Raw genomic sequence first — 22,925 nt, forward strand, 5'->3', positions numbered from 1 at the left:
GCAAGTTTTTATGTAAACACGTCATTTTTGAAGCTAGAAGCTTGAATCTTATTGTTGAGACTGTTGATTAAATATCCTTACTAATATTATAAATGCGAAAGTAACTCTGTCTGTCTGTCTGTCTGTCTGTCTCGCTTTCACGCCAAAACTACTGAACCGATTTAAATGGAATTTAGTACGCAGATAGTCTAGACGCCGAGGAAGGACATAGGCTACTTTTTAATGCGTAAAAAGGGTTGTAAGGGGTTCAAAATGGAAATACAAGGTTATCTTTATGCGGTTGAATACTTATTCGTCATCTTTTCATTTCACTATCTAACAACAAATCAGCACTTCGCGTGGTTTTGCGCCATTCGCCATCTTTTCATTTCACTAGCTAACAACCAATCAAAACATCGCGTGCGTATGCGCCAATAAGGTATCCATCACAGAGAACAAAACCACAGATAACATAATGTAAAACGAAAGATCTTGCCGGAAACACGACGTTGACGTTTAGCGAAAATATTGTTTTTTGACACTTTTTTATGATAAAATCGTATATCGTGTGTATGTGTTTTTTCTTTAAACTTGAAATTGGCCGATTGCGAGACAAATTTGGCCATTTTTTTTATTAATTTGTTTTACGGCTCTGGATACAAGTCCTGTTTAGCCCAACTTAAAGTTTTACAATATAAATTACAAAAATTAAAGTCAATGTCAAATGTCAAATAATAATAAATGTCAAATGTTGTTTCTCTGTTCTGACGAACTTATTAAAAAAAAACTTAATAACAATCACAATTTCTTCAAATTTTATTATTTACATTTTTTAAAGAATGTTGTGGTGTGGCACTATACGAAATTAAATTATTTACCCATTTTTGTAGGTTATACAGAAATAATGTGTGGGTGTTTATTTAAAAAGCATTAACACAAAGTTAATAAAGTATAGGTATTAATAAATATATGGTTGTTGTATCAAAATAGAATTTTCTTATTTTTCACTAAAATAAAAACTAACTGTCTTTTTTATAAAATAAATGACATTTTCATTGTGTCATATATTATGAAACTATTTAAATTATTTAGCTGATTGTAAGAAACAAAATGTTGGTTTGTAGATTAATACTGTAAAATTACTATTTGTAGGGAAACGATAAAAATATATTTTTGTGCTGCGACAAAAACTAATATTATAAATGCGAAAGTAACTCTGTCTGTCTGTCTCGCTTTCACGCCAAAACTACTCAACCGATTTGAATGAAATTTGGTATACAGATAGTCTAGACCCTGAGAACGGACATAGGCTACTTTTTAATGCGAAAAAAGGGTTGTAAGGGGTTAAAAGGGGGTGAAAGATTGTATGGAAGAATCGTCATTTTTGAAGCTAGAAGCTTGAAACTTATTTTTGAGGCTGTTGATTAAATATAAATAAAAATGACATTCAATGTTTGTAAAAAATTACCCTTAAGGGGGTAAAATAAAATAGGGGATGCAATTTTTTATGTAAATTCGACATTTTTGAAGCTAGAAGCTTGAAACTTATTGTTGAGACTGTTGATTAAATATAAATACATATGACATTCATTGTTTGTAAAAAAATTACCCTTAAGGGGGCAAAATAAAATAGGGGATGATAGTTATTATGTAAATTCGTAATTTTTGAAAGTAGAACGATGAAACTATTTTCATTGGTTCTTTTGGGGTAGATTTTTAAATACCCCACTAATGTTATAACTGTGAAAGTAAGTCTGTTTGTCTTTCTGTCAGTCTTACGCTCCAAAACAAAACAAAAATTTAAATGAAATTTAAAAAATTTAAACACAGTTAGTTTACACCCGGACAAAGAATATAGGGTACTTTTGAATGTGAAAAAAGGATTGTAAGGGGGTTGCAACGGTACGCTGTATGGAAGAATCGTCATTTTTTAAAACTAGAAGTTTGAGACTCATTTTTAGACATTCAATGTTTGTAAAATTTTTACTCTTAGGGGGAGGGGGGGTAGTAAAATAAAATAGGGAATGAAAGTTATTGTGGAAATTTGCTGTTTGTGTGGTTGTGGAAGCTAGAACGATTAAACTTTTTTCTTTGTCTTTTTAGAGTTAGTTTATTAAATACCCTACTGATATTATAAATGTGAAAGTAACTTTGTCTGTCTGTTTGTCTCGCTTACACGCTAAAAATATTGAACCGATTTAAATTGAAATTTGAAACAGACATAGATAGACTAGATCCTGAGAAAGGACATAGGTTACTTTTTAATGTGAAAAAGGGTTGCAAGAGGATTGAAAGGGTAGATCCAAGGTCATATAGATGTATCGTCATGTTTAAAGCTAGAAGCTTGAAATTTATTTTTTAGCCTATTGATTAAATATTTATTTTTATTTTTTATCATTTTTTAAGCTAAAATGATGAAACTTATTTATTTGACTTATATTGTGTTAATTGAGTTAAATATTTTTTCATTATTTACGCGGACGAAGTCGCGGGTACAGCTAGTATCTAATATGTGGCTTGACCTCGAGTCTATGACCGCTGACCACGATATGGGCTCCTGGTGGCGGCGCTCGTCGGGGCCCATGGAAACAAAGGACCTCCGACTTTTCGAGCGCCACTTGGAGCCCTAACCTCCTAATTCTGCCGACAACAAGTGCCACACTGGCGGTGGCTAGACGGGCAGCCTCCCTGTAGTCCCGCCCGCGGGACGTTACCAGTGTGTCATCCGCATAGCAGACTAAGCTGGTCCCGTCGAGCAAGGTGCCCCGCAGATTCCAGTCATACCCGATGTTCCACAGGACCGGACCCAGAACCGATCCCTGTGGAACACCGCGTTGCATCTCCCTCTCAATCACCGCGCCGTTCCGCCCGATACACATCACTTTCCTGTCCTGGAAGTAGGCCCCGATCACCTCCCGAAGGTAGGGAGGCACTTGGTGGAATTTGAGTGCCTCCCTAACACACTCGAAGGGAAGGGTGTTGAAAGCATTTTTGATGTCGAGAGACACCGCCAACAACACCCCTCCCCGGGAGACTACTTCATCCGAGAGGGCACGAACCTGTGCGATCGCATCGATCGTGGATCGGCCCTCCCGGAACCCGAATTGATTCGGGGATAGGTCGGGACCCACCCGGACCAGGTGCTTGACGAGGCGGCGTACTATGATCCTCTCGAATAGTTTGCCGACCTCGTCAAGAAGGACTATCGGGCGGAACGCCGAGGGAGATATGGAATCCGCAGGGCGCCCCTCTCCTTGCGGAGAAGGACTACTCTGCCCGTCTTCCACTTCTTGGGAAATCGCCCCGACTCCATGCACTCATTGAAGAGGCTTAGGAGTCGGTCCCCAAGGGCACCAAGGGCCAAATACAGAGTCCGGCCGGGAACACCATCAGGCCCTGGGGCAGTTTTCTTGCCCCGGAGCTTGTCCACGGCCGCGGAGAACTCTTCCGCCGTGATCGACGGAACCCCAACTTCCCTTTGGGTGCCGCCGCCATCTTCCTCTATTTGACGGCTGCGCGGCACCATAGGAGGGGGTGTGAACTCCGGCTGCTCTGGGAATAGAGCTGTCAACACCCCCTCCAATTGCTGGGGCTGGAGGCTCTCTGCCACGGGGGGCGTCCAGGGGCGTAATTTGCCCCTTACGCTCCTGTATGGGCGCCCCCATGGATCTTTGTTGAGAGTCTCCAGGAGTTCCTCCTTGGCACTCTCTTTGGCCCTCCTGATGGCGAGCTGCAGCGTCTTCTTCTTCTGCGTATATTGCGCGTGCAGCTCGGCTTCTATAGCGGCGTCACGGCCCCGCCTGAGACGGCGGTGCCTAATGTACTGGCGTCTAGCGGCCATGCTTTTGACTCGCAAGACCGCTATCTCTTCAGACCACCAGTACACTTGACGTCTCGGAGGGGGAGGGCGGGCTCGGGGCATGGCCGCATCGCAGATGCGGGTCATGGCCTCCCCAAGCCAATTAGCTTCCTCCTCTACCTCCACAGGCCTGGATGGAGATGATGTCCAGGCCTGCACTATAGAAGCCTCCACCAGCAAGTCTCTATTGAGACGCTTCAGTGCCATTCGGGGAACGTCGGAGCGTTTCTCTTTGGGCGCTCCGGGTGCGGAGCTCCGGACGGGGGGAGAATGTCGAACCTGATATAACGATGATCCGACAGGGTCTCCACCTCGTCCATCACCTGCCACCTCCGCACCCGGCGTGCGATGGATGGAGTGGCAAGGGAGATGTCCACTATGGATTCCCCCTGCCATCGCACGCATGTGGCGACCGACCCCACGTTTAAAACAGCGAGATCGGACGCCATCGCCCAGTCCTCCAGGACCGCGCCTCGCGCACTAGTACTGGGGGAACCCCAAGCTGTGGATTTAGCATTGAGGTCCCCCATGACGAATACTGAACGGGCTGAGTGGACACTTATAAAGGTGGCCAACCTGTTCAGGTACTCTTCGAATTCGGCGACGGTCCTGTTGGGAGAGAAGTACACTCCGACGACGTCGATTTCCCCCCAACTCACTCCTACGTAACCCCGTCCCCTAAATAGGGGAGTACAGGGAGAGAAGGCTGAACTTCCCCCGACTCGGACGATAGCAGCCAGGCCGTCTGAGTCGCCAAACCAATTGTCAGAGGATGGAACTCTGTATGGTTCGGCGACTACGACCAGGTCCACAAGCCACTCGGCCGCACTTTGAAGGAGAAGGTCCTGTGCAGCGACTGCGTGGTTCGTGTTCGCCTGGAGGAGGCGAAGGGGACGGGGAGCCATTAGGAAGCCGTCTCCTCCTCCAACACGTCGTAACTGTTGGAAGTTACGGTGGCGGCGGTCGCGGGAGGTGCTGGTGCCGGCCCCTTCTTAGTTTTTTGCCTGGTCTGGGAGCAACTTTTCCTTCCCAGCCAGTGTTCCGCCGGCCTGCCTGCCTCACGGCAGATGGCGCAATTTGGTGTGGCTGTACAGCCGACGGATTTGTGGCCAGGCTTACTACACCTAAAGCAGAGGCCACTGCGGTCCCCTTCGTGCGGGCACCTTGTCCTTACGTGGCCGTTCTGCAGGCACTTGTAACACCGCAGCGGCCTCTGCTTGAGGAGCTCGGCGGGGGCCGATATCCAGCCGATGCGGATACGGGCTGCTGTGGTTATTTTCTTTACCACCAGGATGGGAGCCCTTACCCAGCAGGTGCCTAAGCCCGAGGCGTTCACTCGAATTTCTCCGGTTTTCACGTCCTCAGGCTTACACTCTCCATCTCTGGTGACTGCGTCTACCACGTCCTCTATCGTAACAGAATCATCCAGGCCCATAATTCGCATTTCTGCCGATTTAATGGGTCTGGAGACCTGTACGGGGTTGCCCACCAGAACTTCACGGAGCCTCGTCGCGAGCGCATCCGCTTTCTGCCCACTCTCCGAGCCTGGGATCTCCAGGATCCTCGCCCCTGTTGCGGCAGACTTGAACCGCACCTCCGATATTCCCAAGGAGGGCAGATCTATTTTAGATTTTGCCTCCCTGAGGATGTCGGAGTAGTTTGCACCTGCCTCTTCCGCATCCGAAGGGAGAGCGAGGATAATCGCTGCAGAGCGAGGGGCCCGGAGTTTACTGGGAGAAGGAGCTCCCTTCTTCCGAGTCCCACCCGCCTGATTGGACTGGGAGCCTGAGGTACCCGCCTTGGCCTGTGGTTGTCCCGTAATGCGTCCACGCCTTTTCACCACGGTTGCCCATGTGTCTCCCGCGGCGGCGGATTTATCCGGTGCAGGCGCCGGCTCCGGCTTTTGAGAGGTGGCAGGCTTCGTTTGGGCCGCCTTTTTCCCCTTCTTCATTTTCCTAGTCTTGTTGTTCTCCGCTACAACTGCGGAAGAAGAAGGGGCAGTTGGCTCCGGCGAAGCAGAACGAGTCTTGGCATCTATTGCTGGCGGGGATATTTCGACCTCTGCCACTCGATGTTTGCGTGTTACAGGGGCATGTCTGGGGAAAGGCTGCCTCGCTTCCCAAGCGTCGAACCTCAGCTGCATGACTCGCGTGACCTCTTCCGCGATTGTACGTTTGAGGTCTTCTGACCCGCTTGTATTTGTTTGTTGCGGCTGATTTTGCAACGCTTGGGATGCCCGCTCGCTGTCCACTTTCAACTGGGCGACTTCCATCCTGAGGTCCTCCACCTGCTTGCGGAGAACTTCTACCTCCTCCTCAAGGCGGGAGTTTTGGGCTTTGAGGTGTTGGTTTTCTTCGTTGGCCGTTCTTTTGGCCAGCACCGAGGCGGCTTCGCTGATGGACGCTGCCGCCTCTTTGAGGGCATTAATGAAGGTGCCCTTCAGGTTCTTTGACTTCGAGGCCACGCTGAGTACCACCTGAATATTTTTAAAAACTTGCCTATTCAGGCCATCCACTGTCACATCATTAGGGTTGGTGTTGGGTCCCTCTAATGTCACCTTGCTCAGCCTGGCCGTCCTCGTTTCCGCCAGTAGCTCCTTTTCAGCCTCGGTTTTGGAGCATTTGTCGCTGGACTTCGACCAGCGCTCTTTTGGCACTAGCCAATCCCACATATTCCCCGGTTGTTGGGGGTCTGCCTCTACCTCTGCGCGCTGGTCTTTGCTGTTTAGGCTGCGCTTTATTCGGCGATCCTGGCTCTGATTGAGCGGACGCCATACTGCTGTCGGAATCAACCGATTCCAACTCCACCTCTACCTGTTTTTGTGCTTTGATCTTATCCATTTTATTCCCAAGAGTATGGGGGATAGGTTGCACAGACAGCGTTGCCCCCTGCTACTGTCTGCGGTCTAATACGCCGGGAGGGCGACAGGTACTCCTGGGTTGTGCGCTAACGACAGGTTTAACGCCCCTGCCACCTCTAGGCACTCCCTCGGCACGCAAGACCTTGGAATGGACGGATTTTTTATAGAGGTGATCTCCTCACGGCCCGGGCGGTTAAGCCGAGGCCCCCGTTCCTGACTAACTAGGCTGATAGACATGACATCAACACCTAGCGTCAGGGTTACGGTTTGCGGTCGGTGGTACATAAGTGTACCTGCCCGGCTGCGCAGTGAAGCACCCACTGGGCCCGACCAGGTCTCACTCAACCGTGTCCCTCTAACTAGTAGAGGGCACGAGGAGGAGACAACACTTCGTCGCAGACGGCGACAAACACAAAGACGACGTCATCGAGGGACATAACGTAGTACCCTCGAACGAACTACGACGACGACGATACAACACAAGACTATATACAACATGTAACATTGGACATCACAATATGTACAAGCAGAATGTACGAATATGTACATGGGCATGTGCCAGAAGTGACACACACCCCCTGCTCAACGGGTTATTCGGGGCTCCAATGTCCTCGGCTGAACCGAGGCTTGGGAGTTCCCGAACGACCGACACCTCCGGATGGACGCCGATGGAGGTTGTCCATACCCTACTTGCCGGACTATCGGCCGACATAGTAGCAGTATCCCGAGGGAACGACTACTATCCCGCCCAGGGCGTACCAGAACCAAACCATTGCTCGGCCACCGTTCCCCGCGGACGTATCCACGAGGATGGGGAAGCCTCCCAATGGCAGGAACATACTAGGAGGTTGCCCGACACACGCCCCAACTTGTACTTACTTGTAATTATAATATCACAAATTCTTATTCTTCAATATGTATGTAAAATAAATAAAAAAAAAAAAGTAATGATATCCATGTATAGAGAATAAATAAATAAAATAATATTTGGCCATGCATCCACTTATAGTATTTAAACACTTTTTAAAAACCATAGTACTTCCGAAGATTTATACAAATATTGTTTCTTTTTTATAATCTTAGTGACGTCGCCTGACCTCAATCTCAAGGTGTATCTGTGCGATATCTTCATTGACGCTGGAATGTACATCGTAATAATTTCGAATTCGAAATATAACAATATTTTTTTTATATAAGGAATTAGGTAGGGTGTTTATATAATTAACATTTTAACAAATTTTATTATCGGCCCGTTGACCTTTTTACCTTCTGTATTCGAAGGTCAATTCTATTCTGGTCCAGGCAAATATTACGCGGATTTTAGGACAATGCCATAAAGAATATTTGTTACAGTCTCTTATATACCAACGTATATTTTCAATTTATCGTGTATTTAATTATTTTGGTATATTTTACCTAAAGTAATAATATCTAAAGAAATAAAATAAAGGAAGTAAACTCTGCAATCACTACATTGATTTAAAAAACATTTCACTCTTTTAAGGTAATTTATTCCAGAGTGTCATAAGCCATAAATTACTTATTCTTTGTAGTATACATGTTAATGTTAATATAAATAGAAATCACAAAAATATCAGCTATCAAAAACGAGACTAAAATTAGGAAAATTCGAGGCAGTGATGAGAAGCTCACTGGATCGATGTCTAAGATCACCTCGTCTGTAGTGAAATCAGAACCAATTTCACACCACTAACTGACTTGTCGCCTATTCTATTACCATTACTTCGATATTGTCCTTGGCTTTAGTATCGTGTATAGCAAAATTTTACCGGTTTTTACAGTAGATTTGAATCAAATCATACAAATATGTATATGTATATTGAACCAGTTTGAACCAGTTCTATAAAATAGATTACATATCTATATATACATATACAGTTACCAGTGATTTGAGGGGCATTGAACCGTTTCCAAAAAATACTGAAAGATTACTTTAATTGGTACGGTTGATGATGACGGAATGGTGAACCGAATTTAATGTATATGTACGGATAGAACGAAGATCATAAAATTAGAATCATAAGGAATTAAACACAATTATATTTATCAATATATATATATAATTTATATTAATCTTCATTAATCACAATTCGCTTTCAACAGTTCGAACAAACGTTCGAACTGTTGAAAGCGAACAGTGGAAAAAACGTTCCGAAAATGTTAGAAAAAAAAATGAAAATTAATGTTACTTGCTAATTTTTAATCAGCGTGAGAGCAACATTATTTCACATTTTTTTCCAACATTTTCGGTTCATTTTTTCCTTGTAAAAGTTTCAAAGGTGGTTCGAGGCTTCATAGTCGGCGAAAATCTAGCAATAACCATAATGTAATATGTGAGAATACAATTTTAATATTATGGCGAATATGTTGCTCTAAAATATCAACTAAAATCAAAGATAGTCGAAACACTAGTACCATAATACTTTTGACATTTTGAACTAGATAATTTGCACTAATTTCGATAAATTTATTTCCGTACAAGTTACATGTATAAAAAAATTAAAATATTTATTAAACAAAGTTTAAAATAAACCTACAAACAGTAATCCATGGTTTGTACATATTTATGTACAGACAAAGGAAAAAACGTGAGATTTTAGAAGCATTGCAATCAATTATGCATTCGAAGTATTGTTCTATTAAATGATACAGAATGTTGTATCTAATTGTTTATAATATAAATATGAAATAATTATGTTTAATTAATGATAATAACCATAATAATGAGTTACAAGTAGTTATAGGGAATGTTATTGTCTCAAATGTATTAATTATAAATGAGTAGTCACGAAAATTAATCAAAATAATAGAAATAAAAGATAATGCCGTATATACCTATATTCTTAAAGGAGTTAATCTATACCAGTATAAAAAGATTAATAAAACCTATACCAGTGACATGATGCAATCTTATCCCTGTTAGCAATTATTTCGTCTCAGTCTTTAGACACAAGCTTTAACAAATTACAACACATGACCAAATAAATCAAACATCTATCCAGAATTGTATTAATATTACATATAATAACATTTTATTTTACAGATTGTACCTATTCGTGCAGAACCAAACCTCTTTGATAGCTACTACAATGGATGTTGCAATGGTACCTTCTGGCCCCTGTTCCATTCGATGCCAGACCGAGCTACATTCATTGCTGACCATTGGAAAGCTTACATTAAAATCAACGAGGAGTTTGCAGATAAAACAATACATGCATTGAATCTACTCAAACATGATAAAGAAAAAAATGGCGCTTCTCCGCCGATCGTATGGGTACACGATTATCATTTGATGTTAGCTGCTAATTGGATCAGGCAGGTTCGTTTTAATTTATTTATTTTTTGCAGACATAGAAAAACAAATTCCGTTAACAACGATGAAAGTTAACCTATTACAATTTCATTTATAGCGCGCTGAAGAGAATGATATTAAATGTAAACTTGCATTTTTCCTACACATACCATTTCCACCGTGGGATATCTTTAGACTGTTCCCGTGGTCTGATGAAGTTTTACAAGGCATACTTGGTAAGTTTTTTGACTGCAATGTAATATTTTTAAATTAGGCGACGGAACAGAGAAGTAACTAATTTCGTTTTGCAGGTTGTGACATGGTCGGATTCCATATAACAGATTACTGCTTAAACTTCATAGATTGTTGCCAAAGAAATTTGGGTTGCCGTGTGGATAGAAAAAATCTTCTAGTTGAATTAGGCGGTCGTACCATTTGTGTAAGACCTTTGCCTATTGGAGTACCTTTCGACAGATTCGTCCAACTGGCACAAAATGCTAAACCAGTGCTCTCTACAAACCAAAAAGTGATACTAGGTGTTGATAGGCTTGATTATACCAAAGGATTAGTGCACAGACTCAAAGCCTTCGAAAGATTGCTTGAGAAACACCCGGAACATATAGAGACAGTCGTTTTACTACAAATCTCAGTACCTTCGAGAACAGACGTGAAGGAGTATCAAGATTTGAAAGAAGAAATGGACCAACTAGTAGGAAGGATAAATGGAAGGTTCACTACTCCCAATTGGTCACCTATTAGGTGAGTTATTTTATACTTTAAATTTTCTATATAAATTTTGTTTTCACAGGATAAATAGATCCCTTTTATACAATGCGCGGAGATTATAAAAGTCAGTAAAATTCGCGTAAGAATTTTTACGCTAACTAGACTTTTCTACTCGTCTGCCTAAATTTGAATTTTGAAGAAGAAATTTTCATGATAACTCAATAAATTAAGTTTAAGATCTTTTTAACCCTTAACGTGAGATACCACATTCATATCAAAGATTTCTTTGTCATCATATTTAAAACAAAGACCGTAGAAATGAGGACGGAGTGGGTAATAACCGAAGATTATTATTTAACGATCATTGTTGAGTGGAACGAGAATTATGTTTAACAGCGAACGTGAATCTAATGGCTATTTTATGCGATAAAATCGTCAAACGTAATAATGATCATAGCGGCTCGTAAAGGTGTTAACACACTATACAGTTTGACTGGTGTTAACGCACTAGACTAGGGACTGTATTTCCCACATTGTCTGGTATAAAATGTACGGTATCGTGGATGGCGATGAGATACAGTTTATCTACGGAAGATAGCAGAATTGTCGTAACTTCAAAAGCCCAACATTAACCAGACAACCTTAAACCAGAGCCAAAAAATAGTTTCAAATATTCATAACTCATATATATTTGTCGAGATTGACATTTGAAAAGTACTTAAATACATACTAATTTTCAACTTTCTATCTTTATAAATATATGAGTTATATTTATCAAGTTACAAATTGAATCTGAAAGAATTCTTGTTGTTGGGTAACGTTGGGTTTTCATTTCCGCTTTCTTCTGTGATATGTAGATAAACGAAATAACAAAACTAGTTTCAATGAGTGGGTAATTTAATGTATACCCTAACTTCTTAAGGTATTTTTTTAATCTATTTTTATGCCATGTTTGTCATTAATTAATATAAATATTTGTATAGAGAAGTTACATGTGTTTTATTTTTCATAAAATCTAAGGCAAACATTCAAATGGCAGCCAAATTGTATCGTGTGTTGACGTTTTAATACATCACAGTTTGAATGGTTTATTTTCCTGTCATTAACCCAAACGTGGAAGGTCATTTAAGGAATCTCACTTAATGCGTAGTGCCTGTTTAATATTATATCCTTACTAATATTATAAATGCGAAAGTAACTCTGTCTGTCTGTCTGTCTGTCTGTCTGTCTGTCTCGCTTTCACGCCAAAACTACTGAACCGATTTAAATGAAATTTAGTACGCAGATAGTCTAGACGCAGAGGAAGGACATAGGCTACTTTTTAATGCGTAAAAAGGGTTGTAAGGGGTTCAAAATGGAAATACAAGGTTATCTTTATGCGGTTGAATCCTTATTCGTCATCTTTTCATTTCACTAGCTAACAACCAATCAACACATCGCGTGCGTTTGCGCCATTCGCCATCTTTTCATTTCACTAGCTAACAACCAATCAACTCATCGCGTGCGTTTGCGCCAATAAGGTATCCATCACAGAGAACAAAACCACAGATAACATAATGTAAAACGAAAGATCTTGCCGGAAACATGACGTTGACGTTTAGTGAAAATTTTTTTTTTTGACACTTTTTTATGATAAAATCGTATATCGTGTGTATGTGTTTTTTCTTTAAACTTGAAATTGGCCGATTGCGAGACAAATTTGGCCATTTTTTTTATTAATTTGTTTTACGGCTCTGGATACAAGTCCTGTTTAGCCCAACTTAAAGTTTTACAATATAAATTACAAAAATTAAAGTCAATGTCAAATGTCAAATAATAATAAATGTCAAATGTTGTTTCTCTGTTCTGACGAACTTATTAAAAAAAACTTAATAACAATCACAATTTCTTCAAATTTTATTATTTACATTTTTTAAAGAATGTTGTGGTGTGGCACTATACGAAATTAAATTATTTACCCATTTTTGTAGGTTATACAGAAATAATGTGTGGGTGTTTATTTAAAAAGCATTAACACAAAGTTAATAAAGTATAGGTATTAATAAATATATGGTTGTTGTATCAAAATAGAATTTTCTTATTTTTCACTAAAATAAAAACTAACTGTCTTTTTTATAAAATAAATGACCTTTTCATTGTGCCATATATTATGGAACTATTTAAATTATTTAGCTGATTGTAAGAAACAAAATGTTGGTTTGTAGATTAATACTGTAAAATTATTATTTGTACGGAAACGATAAAAATATATTTTTGTGCTGCGACAAAAACTAATATTATAAATGTGAAAGTAACTCTGTCTGTCTGTCTCGCTTTCACGCCAAAACTACTGAACCGATTTGAATGAAATTTGGTATACAGATAGTCTAGACCCTGAGAACGGACATAGGCTACTTTTTAATGCGAAAAAAGGGTTGTAAGGGGTTAAAAGGGGGGATGAAAGATTGTATGTAAGAATCGTCATTTTTGAAGCTAGAAGCTTGAAACTTATTTTTGAGACTGTTGATTAAATATAAATAAAAATGACATTCAATGTTTGTAAAAAATTACCCTTAAGGGGGTAAAATAAAATAGGGGATGCAAGTTTTTATGTAAATTCGTCATTTTTGAAGCTAGAAGCTTAAACTTATTGTTGAGACTGTTGATTAAATATAAATACATGACATTCATTGTTTGTAAAAAAAATACCCTTAAGGGGGTAAAATAAAACAGGGGCTGCAAGTTTTTATGTAAACACGTCATTTTTGAAGCTAGAAGCTTGAATCTTATTGTTGAGACTGTTGATTAAATATCCTTACTAATATTATAAATGCGAAAGTAACTCTGTCTGTCTGTCTGTCTGTCTGTCTGTCTCGCTTTCACGCCAAAACTACTGAACCGATTTAAATGGAATTTAGTACGCAGATAGTCTAGACGCCGAGGAAGGACATAGGCTACTTTTTAATGCGTAAAAAGGGTTGTAAGGGGTTCAAAATGGAAATACAAGGTTATCTTTATGCGGTTGAATACTTATTCGTCATCTTTTCATTTCACTATCTAACAACAAATCAGCACTTCGCGTGGTTTTGCGCCATTCGCCATCTTTTCATTTCACTAGCTAACAACCAATCAAAACATCGCGTGCGTATGCGCCAATAAGGTATCCATCACAGAGAACAAAACCACAGATAACATAATGTAAAACGAAAGATCTTGCCGGAAACACGACGTTGACGTTTAGCGAAAATATTGTTTTTTGACACTTTTTTATGATAAAATCGTATATCGTGTGTATGTGTTTTTTTCTTTAAACTTGAAATTGGCCGATTGCGAGACAAATTTGGCCATTTTTTTTATTAATTTGTTTTACGGCTCTGGATACAAGTCCTGTTTAGCCCAACTTAAAGTTTTACAATATAAATTACAAAAATTAAAGTCAATGTCAAATGTCAAATAATAATAAATGTCAAATGTTGTTTCTCTGTTCTGACGAACTTATTAAAAAAAAACTTAATAACAATCACAATTTCTTCAAATTTTATTATTTACATTTTTTAAAGAATGTTGTGGTGTGGCACTATACGAAATTAAATTATTTACCCATTTTTGTAGGTTATACAGAAATAATGTGTGGGTGTTTATTTAAAAAGCATTAACACAAAGTTAATAAAGTATAGGTATTAATAAATATATGGTTGTTGTATCAAAATAGAATTTTCTTATTTTTCACTAAAATAAAAACTAACTGTCTTTTTTATAAAATAAATGACATTTTCATTGTGTCATATATTATGAAACTATTTAAATTATTTAGCTGATTGTAAGAAACAAAATGTTGGTTTGTAGATTAATACTGTAAAATTACTATTTGTAGGGAAACGATAAAAATATATTTTTGTGCTGCGACAAAAACTAATATTATAAATGCGAAAGTAACTCTGTCTGTCTGTCTCGCTTTCACGCCAAAACTACTCAACCGATTTGAATGAAATTTGGTATACAGATAGTCTAGACCCTGAGAACGGACATAGGCTACTTTTTAATGCGAAAAAAGGGTTGTAAGGGGTTAAAAGGGGGGTGAAAGATTGTATGGAAGAATCGTCATTTTTGAAGCTAGAAGCTTGAAACTTATTTTTGAGGCTGTTGATTAAATATAAATAAAAATGACATTCAATGTTTGTAAAAAATTACCCTTAAGGGGGTAAAATAAAATAGGGGATGCAATTTTTTATGTAAATTCGACATTTTTGAAGCTAGAAGCTTGAAACTTATTGTTGAGACTGTTGATTAAATATAAATACATATGACATTCATTGTTTGTAAAAAAATTACCCTTAAGGGGGCAAAATAAAATAGGGGATGATAGTTATTATGTAAATTCGTAATTTTTGAAAGTAGAACGATGAAACTATTTTCATTGGTTCTTTTGGGGTAGATTTTTAAATACCCCACTAATGTTATAACTGTGAAAGTAAGTCTGTTTGTCTTTCTGTCAGTCTTACGCTCCAAAACAAAACAAAAATTTAAATGAAATTTAAAAAATTTAAACACAGTTAGTTTACACCCGGACAAAGAATATAGGGTACTTTTGAATGTGAAAAAAGGATTGTAAGGGGGTTGCAACGGTACGCTGTATGGAAGAATCGTCATTTTTTAAAACTAGAAGTTTGAGACTCATTTTTAGACATTCAATGTTTGTAAAATTTTTACTCTTAGGGGGAGGGGGGGTAGTAAAATAAAATAGGGAATGAAAGTTATTGTGGAAATTTGCTGTTTGTGTGGTTGTGGAAGCTAGAACGATTAAACTTTTTTCTTTGTCTTTTTAGAGTTAGTTTATTAAATACCCTACTGATATTATAAATGTGAAAGTAACTTTGTCTGTCTGTTTGTCTCGCTTACACGCTAAAAATATTGAACCGATTTAAATTGAAATTTGAAACAGACATAGATAGACTAGATCCTGAGAAAGGACATAGGTTACTTTTTAATGTGAAAAAGGGTTGCAAGAGGATTGAAAGGGTAGATCCAAGGTCATATAGATGTATCGTCATGTTTAAAGCTAGAAGCTTGAAATTTATTTTTTAGCCTATTGATTAAATATTTATTTTTATTTTTTATCATTTTTTAAGCTAAAATGATGAAACTTATTTATTTGACTTATATTGTGTTAATTGAGTTAAATATTTTTTCATTATTTACGCGGACGAAGTCGCGGGTACAGCTAGTAATTAATAAATTACATAAGAAACCTACGTATTGTTTATTTTATGAGTAATTATTGCAATAATATAAAACAGCAATATTCATAATATTAATACTAGATTTAAAGACAAACTTGCTGTCCCCAAGTATCGTTTAGAAAAAGTTAATAGGTCTTTTATGGGAATAGGTATAAAAATTTACAATAAGATACCAAAGGATATGTTGGAATTACCCTTAAATAAATTCAAAACATCTGTTAAATCATATTTACTGAGCAAAGCCTATTACTCACTAAACGATTACTTGAATGACGAGTGCGCATGTCAATAGTTGTTCATGCACTGAATTTTCATTTAATGTTAGACATAGACACCTATATAAAAATACATTGTAAATAAACTGGCTTTAAAAAAAAAAGTAATTCAATTGATTTTCTTGCCAGTTCTTCTCAATTGGATCTATATACCGAACTGGATGGTAAGGAAAAAATAAAATTATAATGTAAAAATTTGACGTTCATAAGCGGCTAAAATGTCCTACATGAATAAATGATTTTTGAATTTTGAATTTTGAATTTGAATTGTATTGTGTAGTGTAATTATACGTGTCACTAAAATTTAAGTAAAGGTTTTGTTATTTTTTCAATTCCTCCAAGAATAGTCTTATATCTACTACAATTAGAATATACAATAGAGTTACAATTTATTATACGCATTATTTTTTTTTTTTATTGGGTTGTTTGGGGTATTGTCAGATGTGTAGCACCTGTAGCACTACGTCACTACGACCTACATAGATCTATTGTGCTCGCCCTTTTCAGAGTTCGCTACCTAGACCCGTCAGGGACAAGAATTGAAGGATATTCTTAGGAGCGATCGTTTTTATCTCCTCGGGAAAGAGTGTAAACTTTCCAAAGGAGATATTTCGTTTACGCATGAGTGGGCTACAACCACATAGGATGTGAAGCGGCGTTTCTTCTTCAGTTTGGCAGAATCTGCAGATACTTGTCGTGCATAGGCCTAGTTTAGCCATATGCTTGTTTAATTTGCAGTGTCCTGTGAGGGCCCTAGTCATCATGCATATGTTGTTTTTACTCAATAGCAGTAGTCTATTGGAGTATATGTTGGAGAAGCCCGATATTAGGTCTTTTGAATGTGTTAATCCTGGCATTTCTTGCCAGTGATTCAGTGCTTCTCGTTTGGTTATTAATTTGAGATGTCCCAGTTTTAGGCAACGAGGCATACCACAGAAGGGTTTGGGGCCCAGTTGGACGGTTTTTGCCCCTAACTTTGCCAGATGGTCGGCATTCTCATTGCCTTCAATATTTCTCGTTTGGTTATTAATTTGAGATGTCCCAGTTTTAGGCAACGAGGCACACCACAGAAGGGTTTGGGGCCCAGTTGGACGGTTTTTGCCCCTAACTTTGCCAGATGGTCGGCATTCTCATTGCCTTCAATATTTGAATGCCCGTGGACCCAACTCAGTATAATATTATTTCTGCTTCCTACTTCATTTAGTAGCAGGATACAGTTTCTAATAAGTTTAGAACGGATTTCGTACGAGTTAAGTGCTAGTAGAGCAGCTTGACTGTCCGAATAAATGTATATGTTCTGATTGAAGTAGTTGATGCTTAGGATTACTTCCAGACATCTAATTAAGGCGTAAGTCTCTGCCTGAAAGATTGAGACGTATTTTCCTAAGCCTATATAGTTGCAGATTTTGGGTTTTTACATCATCTCCTAATTTGGACCCGTCTGTAAACCAAACTAGGTTATGCTCTGAGTGAGTCGGTGTATGGTTATTTTGCCATTCGTCTCTTCCAGATATTTCGATTTTGTAATATTGTACAAAGTTACACTCTGGTGCCAAGTTGTCTTCAGGCATTCCCAGAATAGGATCACTCATTATCGAGTCTTGTATAGTTTTTATGGCCAGGGAATGCCAAGATATCCTCCTTTGGGAACTTATTCTGAGCATATTAGCTTTCGCCTTTTCCTGTATAAATAAAGGAAGGGGCGTCAAGTCCAATAATGCGTCTAGAGCTGCTCCCGACGTGGTGCTCATGGCTCCTGTAATAATCAGACAAGCAATTCTCTGTAGGCTGTTTTGCTTGGTGGCGCATTATTAGTCGCCCAGTAGTCGAATTTCGACCATAATTAATGTAAATTATGTTTGAACATTATTAAAGTTTTATTTTCAAAGATACGTCGTGTGTGTCAAACACATGGTTGTATGTATAATGTATTTTTATTTTTATATACATTTTTGCATATTTTTAATATAATATTATCCTTCTGCACTCCTATGTAAACTGTAAGATTCATGATCAAGAGAGAATTTCATACTCCTTCTTCCGCGCAATTTACGTAAAGAGGGGTCCAAAGTTTTCAGTGATACAAATATTAATATTATGATATGTATAGATAGATTGGGAGTATAGTGAGCCAAATTTACCTCAATTGCAGGTATATTTACGGCTGTGTCGGACAAGACGAGCTGGCAGCTTTTTACCGTGATGCTGCCGTGGCTCTGGTCACACCTCTGCGTGATGGTATGAACTTGGTCGCCAAAGAGTTCGTCGCATGTCAGATTAACACCCCACCCGGTGTGTTGATAGTTTCACCCTTCGCTGGGGCGGGAGAGATGATGCACGAAGCCCTTATCTGCAACCCTTACGAACTGGACGATGCAGCTGAAGTTATACACAGGTAATTTTATTCTTAAACAACTTCAAATAAGTATGAAATAGAAATAATCTTTATTCAAATAAATTTAATATAAGCACTTGAATAGTCATATTTTTTATTCTACCCTCATTTGAACGCAGACTCATTACAAGAAGAACGAGAAAGAAATTTACGTGTTGCTCTTTTAAATAAATATTGTTCAGAATTACATTTTTAGAAATTTCGTATAAAAATATACAGCCACATAGCAATGTTGACATATATAAATTAATAGTTACTTGAGTATCAAAATAAATACGACTAAAAAGTCCTACTTGAATAAATTCCTACTTGATTTTTGATTTGATTTCATGTTGATGTCATGACCAATGATACCATTCGAAAATAACTTCAAACGTTGTTTTTATTAAATAAAATACTTTTTTTCTATATTGGGCAGTCACGTAAATGACCTACCTTACATAATGATACAACGATAAATATACACTCTTATAACTTAACGTATTTTTTTCAGACTTTATCATTAATTAATTGCTTAAGTTTTTTTTTATTAGAATTGTATTTATAGATAGGCTTTTTTGCGATATGCACTATCACCACTACTACTGGAACACTTCTACAATAAATTATAGTAATATTATTAAATGTATTATTACAATAAACACTCATTTATAAAATGTGTACCATTGTTAACAATTGCAAAAAATGATTTCAAACGGCGTTTAATATAGGCTCTATCTCACACTAGCGGCGTCCTTAGTAATAACTATACGAGGAAACTTCTTACAGAGCACTGATCATGCCGGAAGATGAGAGAACAGTTCGAATGAACAACCTGAGGCGGCGGGAACAACTAAACGACGTGGATAGTTGGATGAAGTCTTTCTTGAAAGCTATGGACTCCCTGGAGGAGGAAGCTGATGATATCGGAGCCACCTCGATGCAGCCGGTCACTATAGATGACTTTGATGAATATCTGTCCAAGTAAGTATAGTTTTCCTCCTTTATTTTATACTACCTGTAACCCGTGGCTATATTAGTCCTCAGGTGCATCCATTCTCATAATAAATTACATTTAAAAGCGACTGAACCGCTTGGTTCCTTCGCGTGTTCGTAATCAGTATTTGAATCAAGCTGCTATTAGTTCGATTTATTCTGGAATATTATAGAAAGCATATTCATGAGTTCATGAGCTCATGGAATTTAAGAATTTTATAGAGCATTCTGTTTATACAGAATGCTCTATAAAATTCTTGGCAAAAAATTATAATCCCACTGCAAGCACGAAAGAAAAGTCTCATGTATTCAACATAAGCTATATCCCACACTAGCATTTAAGCACTTGGACGCTTTATAAAGAGAGACAGTCCCTCTTCGTAAAGTGCCCAAGTGCTTGAATGTAGACTTTTCTGTCATGCTTTACGTCCTTTGCACTAATGTGTTTTGCCACCTACGACATCTTGAAAAATATAATATTATACAGAAGAAAGATTTGATGTTTTTCTTAATGGATAAATTCAGAAAATAATATAATAATAGTACCTTAAAGAATCACGATTCAAAATTATCATTTGACTAATTTAGTTTGTTGATGAAATATAAAATGAAATTCTTTTTGTTTACAGATATATAGGGTACACGCAGAAACTGGCGCTTATGCTGGATTACGACGGTACGTTGGCGCCCATCGCACCACATCCGGACCTTGCTACCCTGCCTCTGGAGACCAAGCACACGCTGCAAAGGCTATCGAACATGTCTGATGTTTACATAGCCGTTATATCTGGACGAAACGTTGATAATGTGAAGAATATGGTAAGTTTGTTTCTGGCTTTCGCGTAAATTATAGCTGTATTTACAATTTCTTTTGCATGGTACAAGCAAATTCGAAATTAAAACTCTTAAAAATAGTGTAGTAAATTTTCGGTATTGTAGTGTAAGTTTCTGTAGGAAAAGCTTATCATACTTGTATAGAGCAATAAGAGAAAGAAAATATTAAATAAAGCCATATAACAAGCCAGCTGGCCAGGTTGATAATAATAGACTTGATCCCCTGGAATCTTATCTTACGACATACTCGTATCCAGTCGTGGGATGAAAATGGATTGAGAAAGTGATTAGTGAGGATAAATAATCGCTTATGATGTATGAGCTATACATGAAGAGCCCCAAATACATTACATCATCATACAATTCCCAGAGTATCTATCCCTCATGCATTTAATTACCATGTCACTCTCCAACCGAACAAAGAGACTGAAATTGGTAACACAAGTACACAGGCAGACGACTTTGTACGAAGTCTGTCTCCAATATTACTTAAGTCTGTTCATGAGTATATTAATACCTATGAATAGTAGACCCATACCTATTATTAGTAGACCAATATCTATAATTAATATCCAGTAGCAAATAACTCCGTGTAACTTATCCAAGGCGACTTTATCTTCTAAATTGGCCTATCGAATAATCTAATCGGGACTACAGTTACATAAATCAACATGACTAGGACGACAATCCAGAACTTGTAGCAATGATACATTGATGCTCTCTGACCTCTTGCTTTCCTATCTTTCGGCGAAGTATGTAATAACATCTACAAATTTCGTCACCCTGGACAGTGGTCTCGTGTCTATGACATCACAGTAGCGAAGCTGTCAAATGTGAAAGTCAATGGTCATCTCAATCTGTATATATCAAATTTATAAGCAATAAAACTTTAATCAGTAGCACAAAAACATTAAATTTCTATGGAACAGTAGGTACACACAATTAGGTTAGTAACAAAGTATTTCTGTGTATTGTAACTTCGTATTGTAATGTTCCGTTTGAAATTGCTTTACAATTTTGGAAGTAATTTTTGTTCCATTCTAGTGTTTGCTGTTGACATTTTGATTCTTAAATGTTTTATTTTTCATACATTCTTTACAATCTTTTCATACAATCTTTTATATTATACTTGTTTAGTTTTTTGTTTTAGATACGTATTTGCTCAAAATTTTTTCATAACTCCTAATTCTCTTGTACAGAGCAGACTCGAATAGAGTACAGACTATTTGATACGAGTACTATATACTTTTTATGCCGAATCATGTAAACATGCATTTAAATCAACAAAATCTTCTTCTAATTTCTTGCACATTGTATATATTTTATCACACTTTATCCTATCTTCGCGTATTAACTACCAAAACGAGTAGGTAATAAAAATGTATCTTAGTATCCGTTACCCGTCTCGCATTACAAGGAAAACAGTATCGATAAATTGTATTATTTTAGTAAGCAAATGTCAGTGTAACAATTTTAAGTAAAACAGATGCGTGTTGAAAGTGGGTGAAACAAGATATGGGCTTACATAGTCTATGTAGCACAGATCCTAACAATTATCAATTACAATAGATTAAAATCAGTAGGTTTGTTAGTTTGTATGAATAATTTGATAGTTGTAATTTCAACTGAAATTGTAGTTTTCAGAAATGAAATTATGATATATAATATTTTCTTTTAGTAATGGCTTTAGATAATTACGCTATTTATTAATTACTAGATTTTACCCGCTATTTCCTCTGCGCTATCTATCTCTATGTCAAATTGAATGTAATTACACACGTAAAAAGGTAACAACCAAATCACGATTATTACAAGGAAAAGGGGAAGATATAGGATGAAAGTTGTGCAGACGAAGATAGGTGATCAACTAGTATTATATAAATTGTTATTAGTATCAGAAGCGTATCAGTAGTTGTCGTCAGATCAGATGTCAGAAGAGCGCGTGTGTCCTTTAAACAATCAGTCAATGATTGTAATTAATCAAAGTAAATTGTCAGTCGGTATGATTGAGAGTCGATGTGGACAAATTAATGGACCTATGTGTGTAGATATTGCGAGAGATTGATGGCACTAGCTTCAACAGAAACTGTATAATGTACCTACACATATTATCATGCTATAGATACAGATCTATTAGAAATCTGTAGTCTATGGGAAGCGAAAGGTATTAATTTCTCTACTATTATTCCTTTAAGAACAACAGCAACAATACTGAATAATTGAAGTATTAGCTTCTGGCTGCAACTTCATCCACGTAATTTATCGATCGCGACAAAAAATAGGCTATGTCCTTCTACAACATAAATGCTACATATATACCAAATTTCATGATGATTGATGATGCCATGAAGGCGTGACAACAAATAAGCAAACAACATAAATAGGTATACTTTTGCATACGGAATACTTGTTGTTACATCCCTTATTTTAACCCCTTCAAAAAGTATTCTGTTATTCATATAAAAGATAGCCAATAATTGTTCTGATGAT

General features: G+C 37.8%; 1 protein-coding gene across 1 annotated transcript in view; it reads left to right on the forward strand.

Annotated features, from left to right (window-relative positions):
• The window catches only part of LOC131844644 (uncharacterized), a 37,896-nt gene that overhangs the window by 8,692 nt on the left and 6,279 nt on the right, over window positions 1-22,925 (forward strand). The window contains exons 3-8 of the mRNA XM_059193580.1: window positions 9,763-10,038; window positions 10,130-10,247; window positions 10,323-10,770; window positions 18,384-18,626; window positions 19,395-19,589; window positions 20,231-20,420. Of these exons, the coding sequence (XP_059049563.1) occupies window positions 9,763-10,038; window positions 10,130-10,247; window positions 10,323-10,770; window positions 18,384-18,626; window positions 19,395-19,589; window positions 20,231-20,420 (1,470 nt within the window). The remainder of the gene's footprint in view (window positions 1-9,762; window positions 10,039-10,129; window positions 10,248-10,322; window positions 10,771-18,383; window positions 18,627-19,394; window positions 19,590-20,230; window positions 20,421-22,925) is intronic.

This window comes from Achroia grisella, unplaced genomic scaffold, assembly GCF_030625045.1.
Source record: "Achroia grisella isolate CSIRO2021 unplaced genomic scaffold, CSIRO_AGI_Agris_v1 utg4116, whole genome shotgun sequence".
In the NCBI taxonomy this organism is placed as follows: Eukaryota; Metazoa; Arthropoda; class Insecta; order Lepidoptera; family Pyralidae; genus Achroia; species Achroia grisella.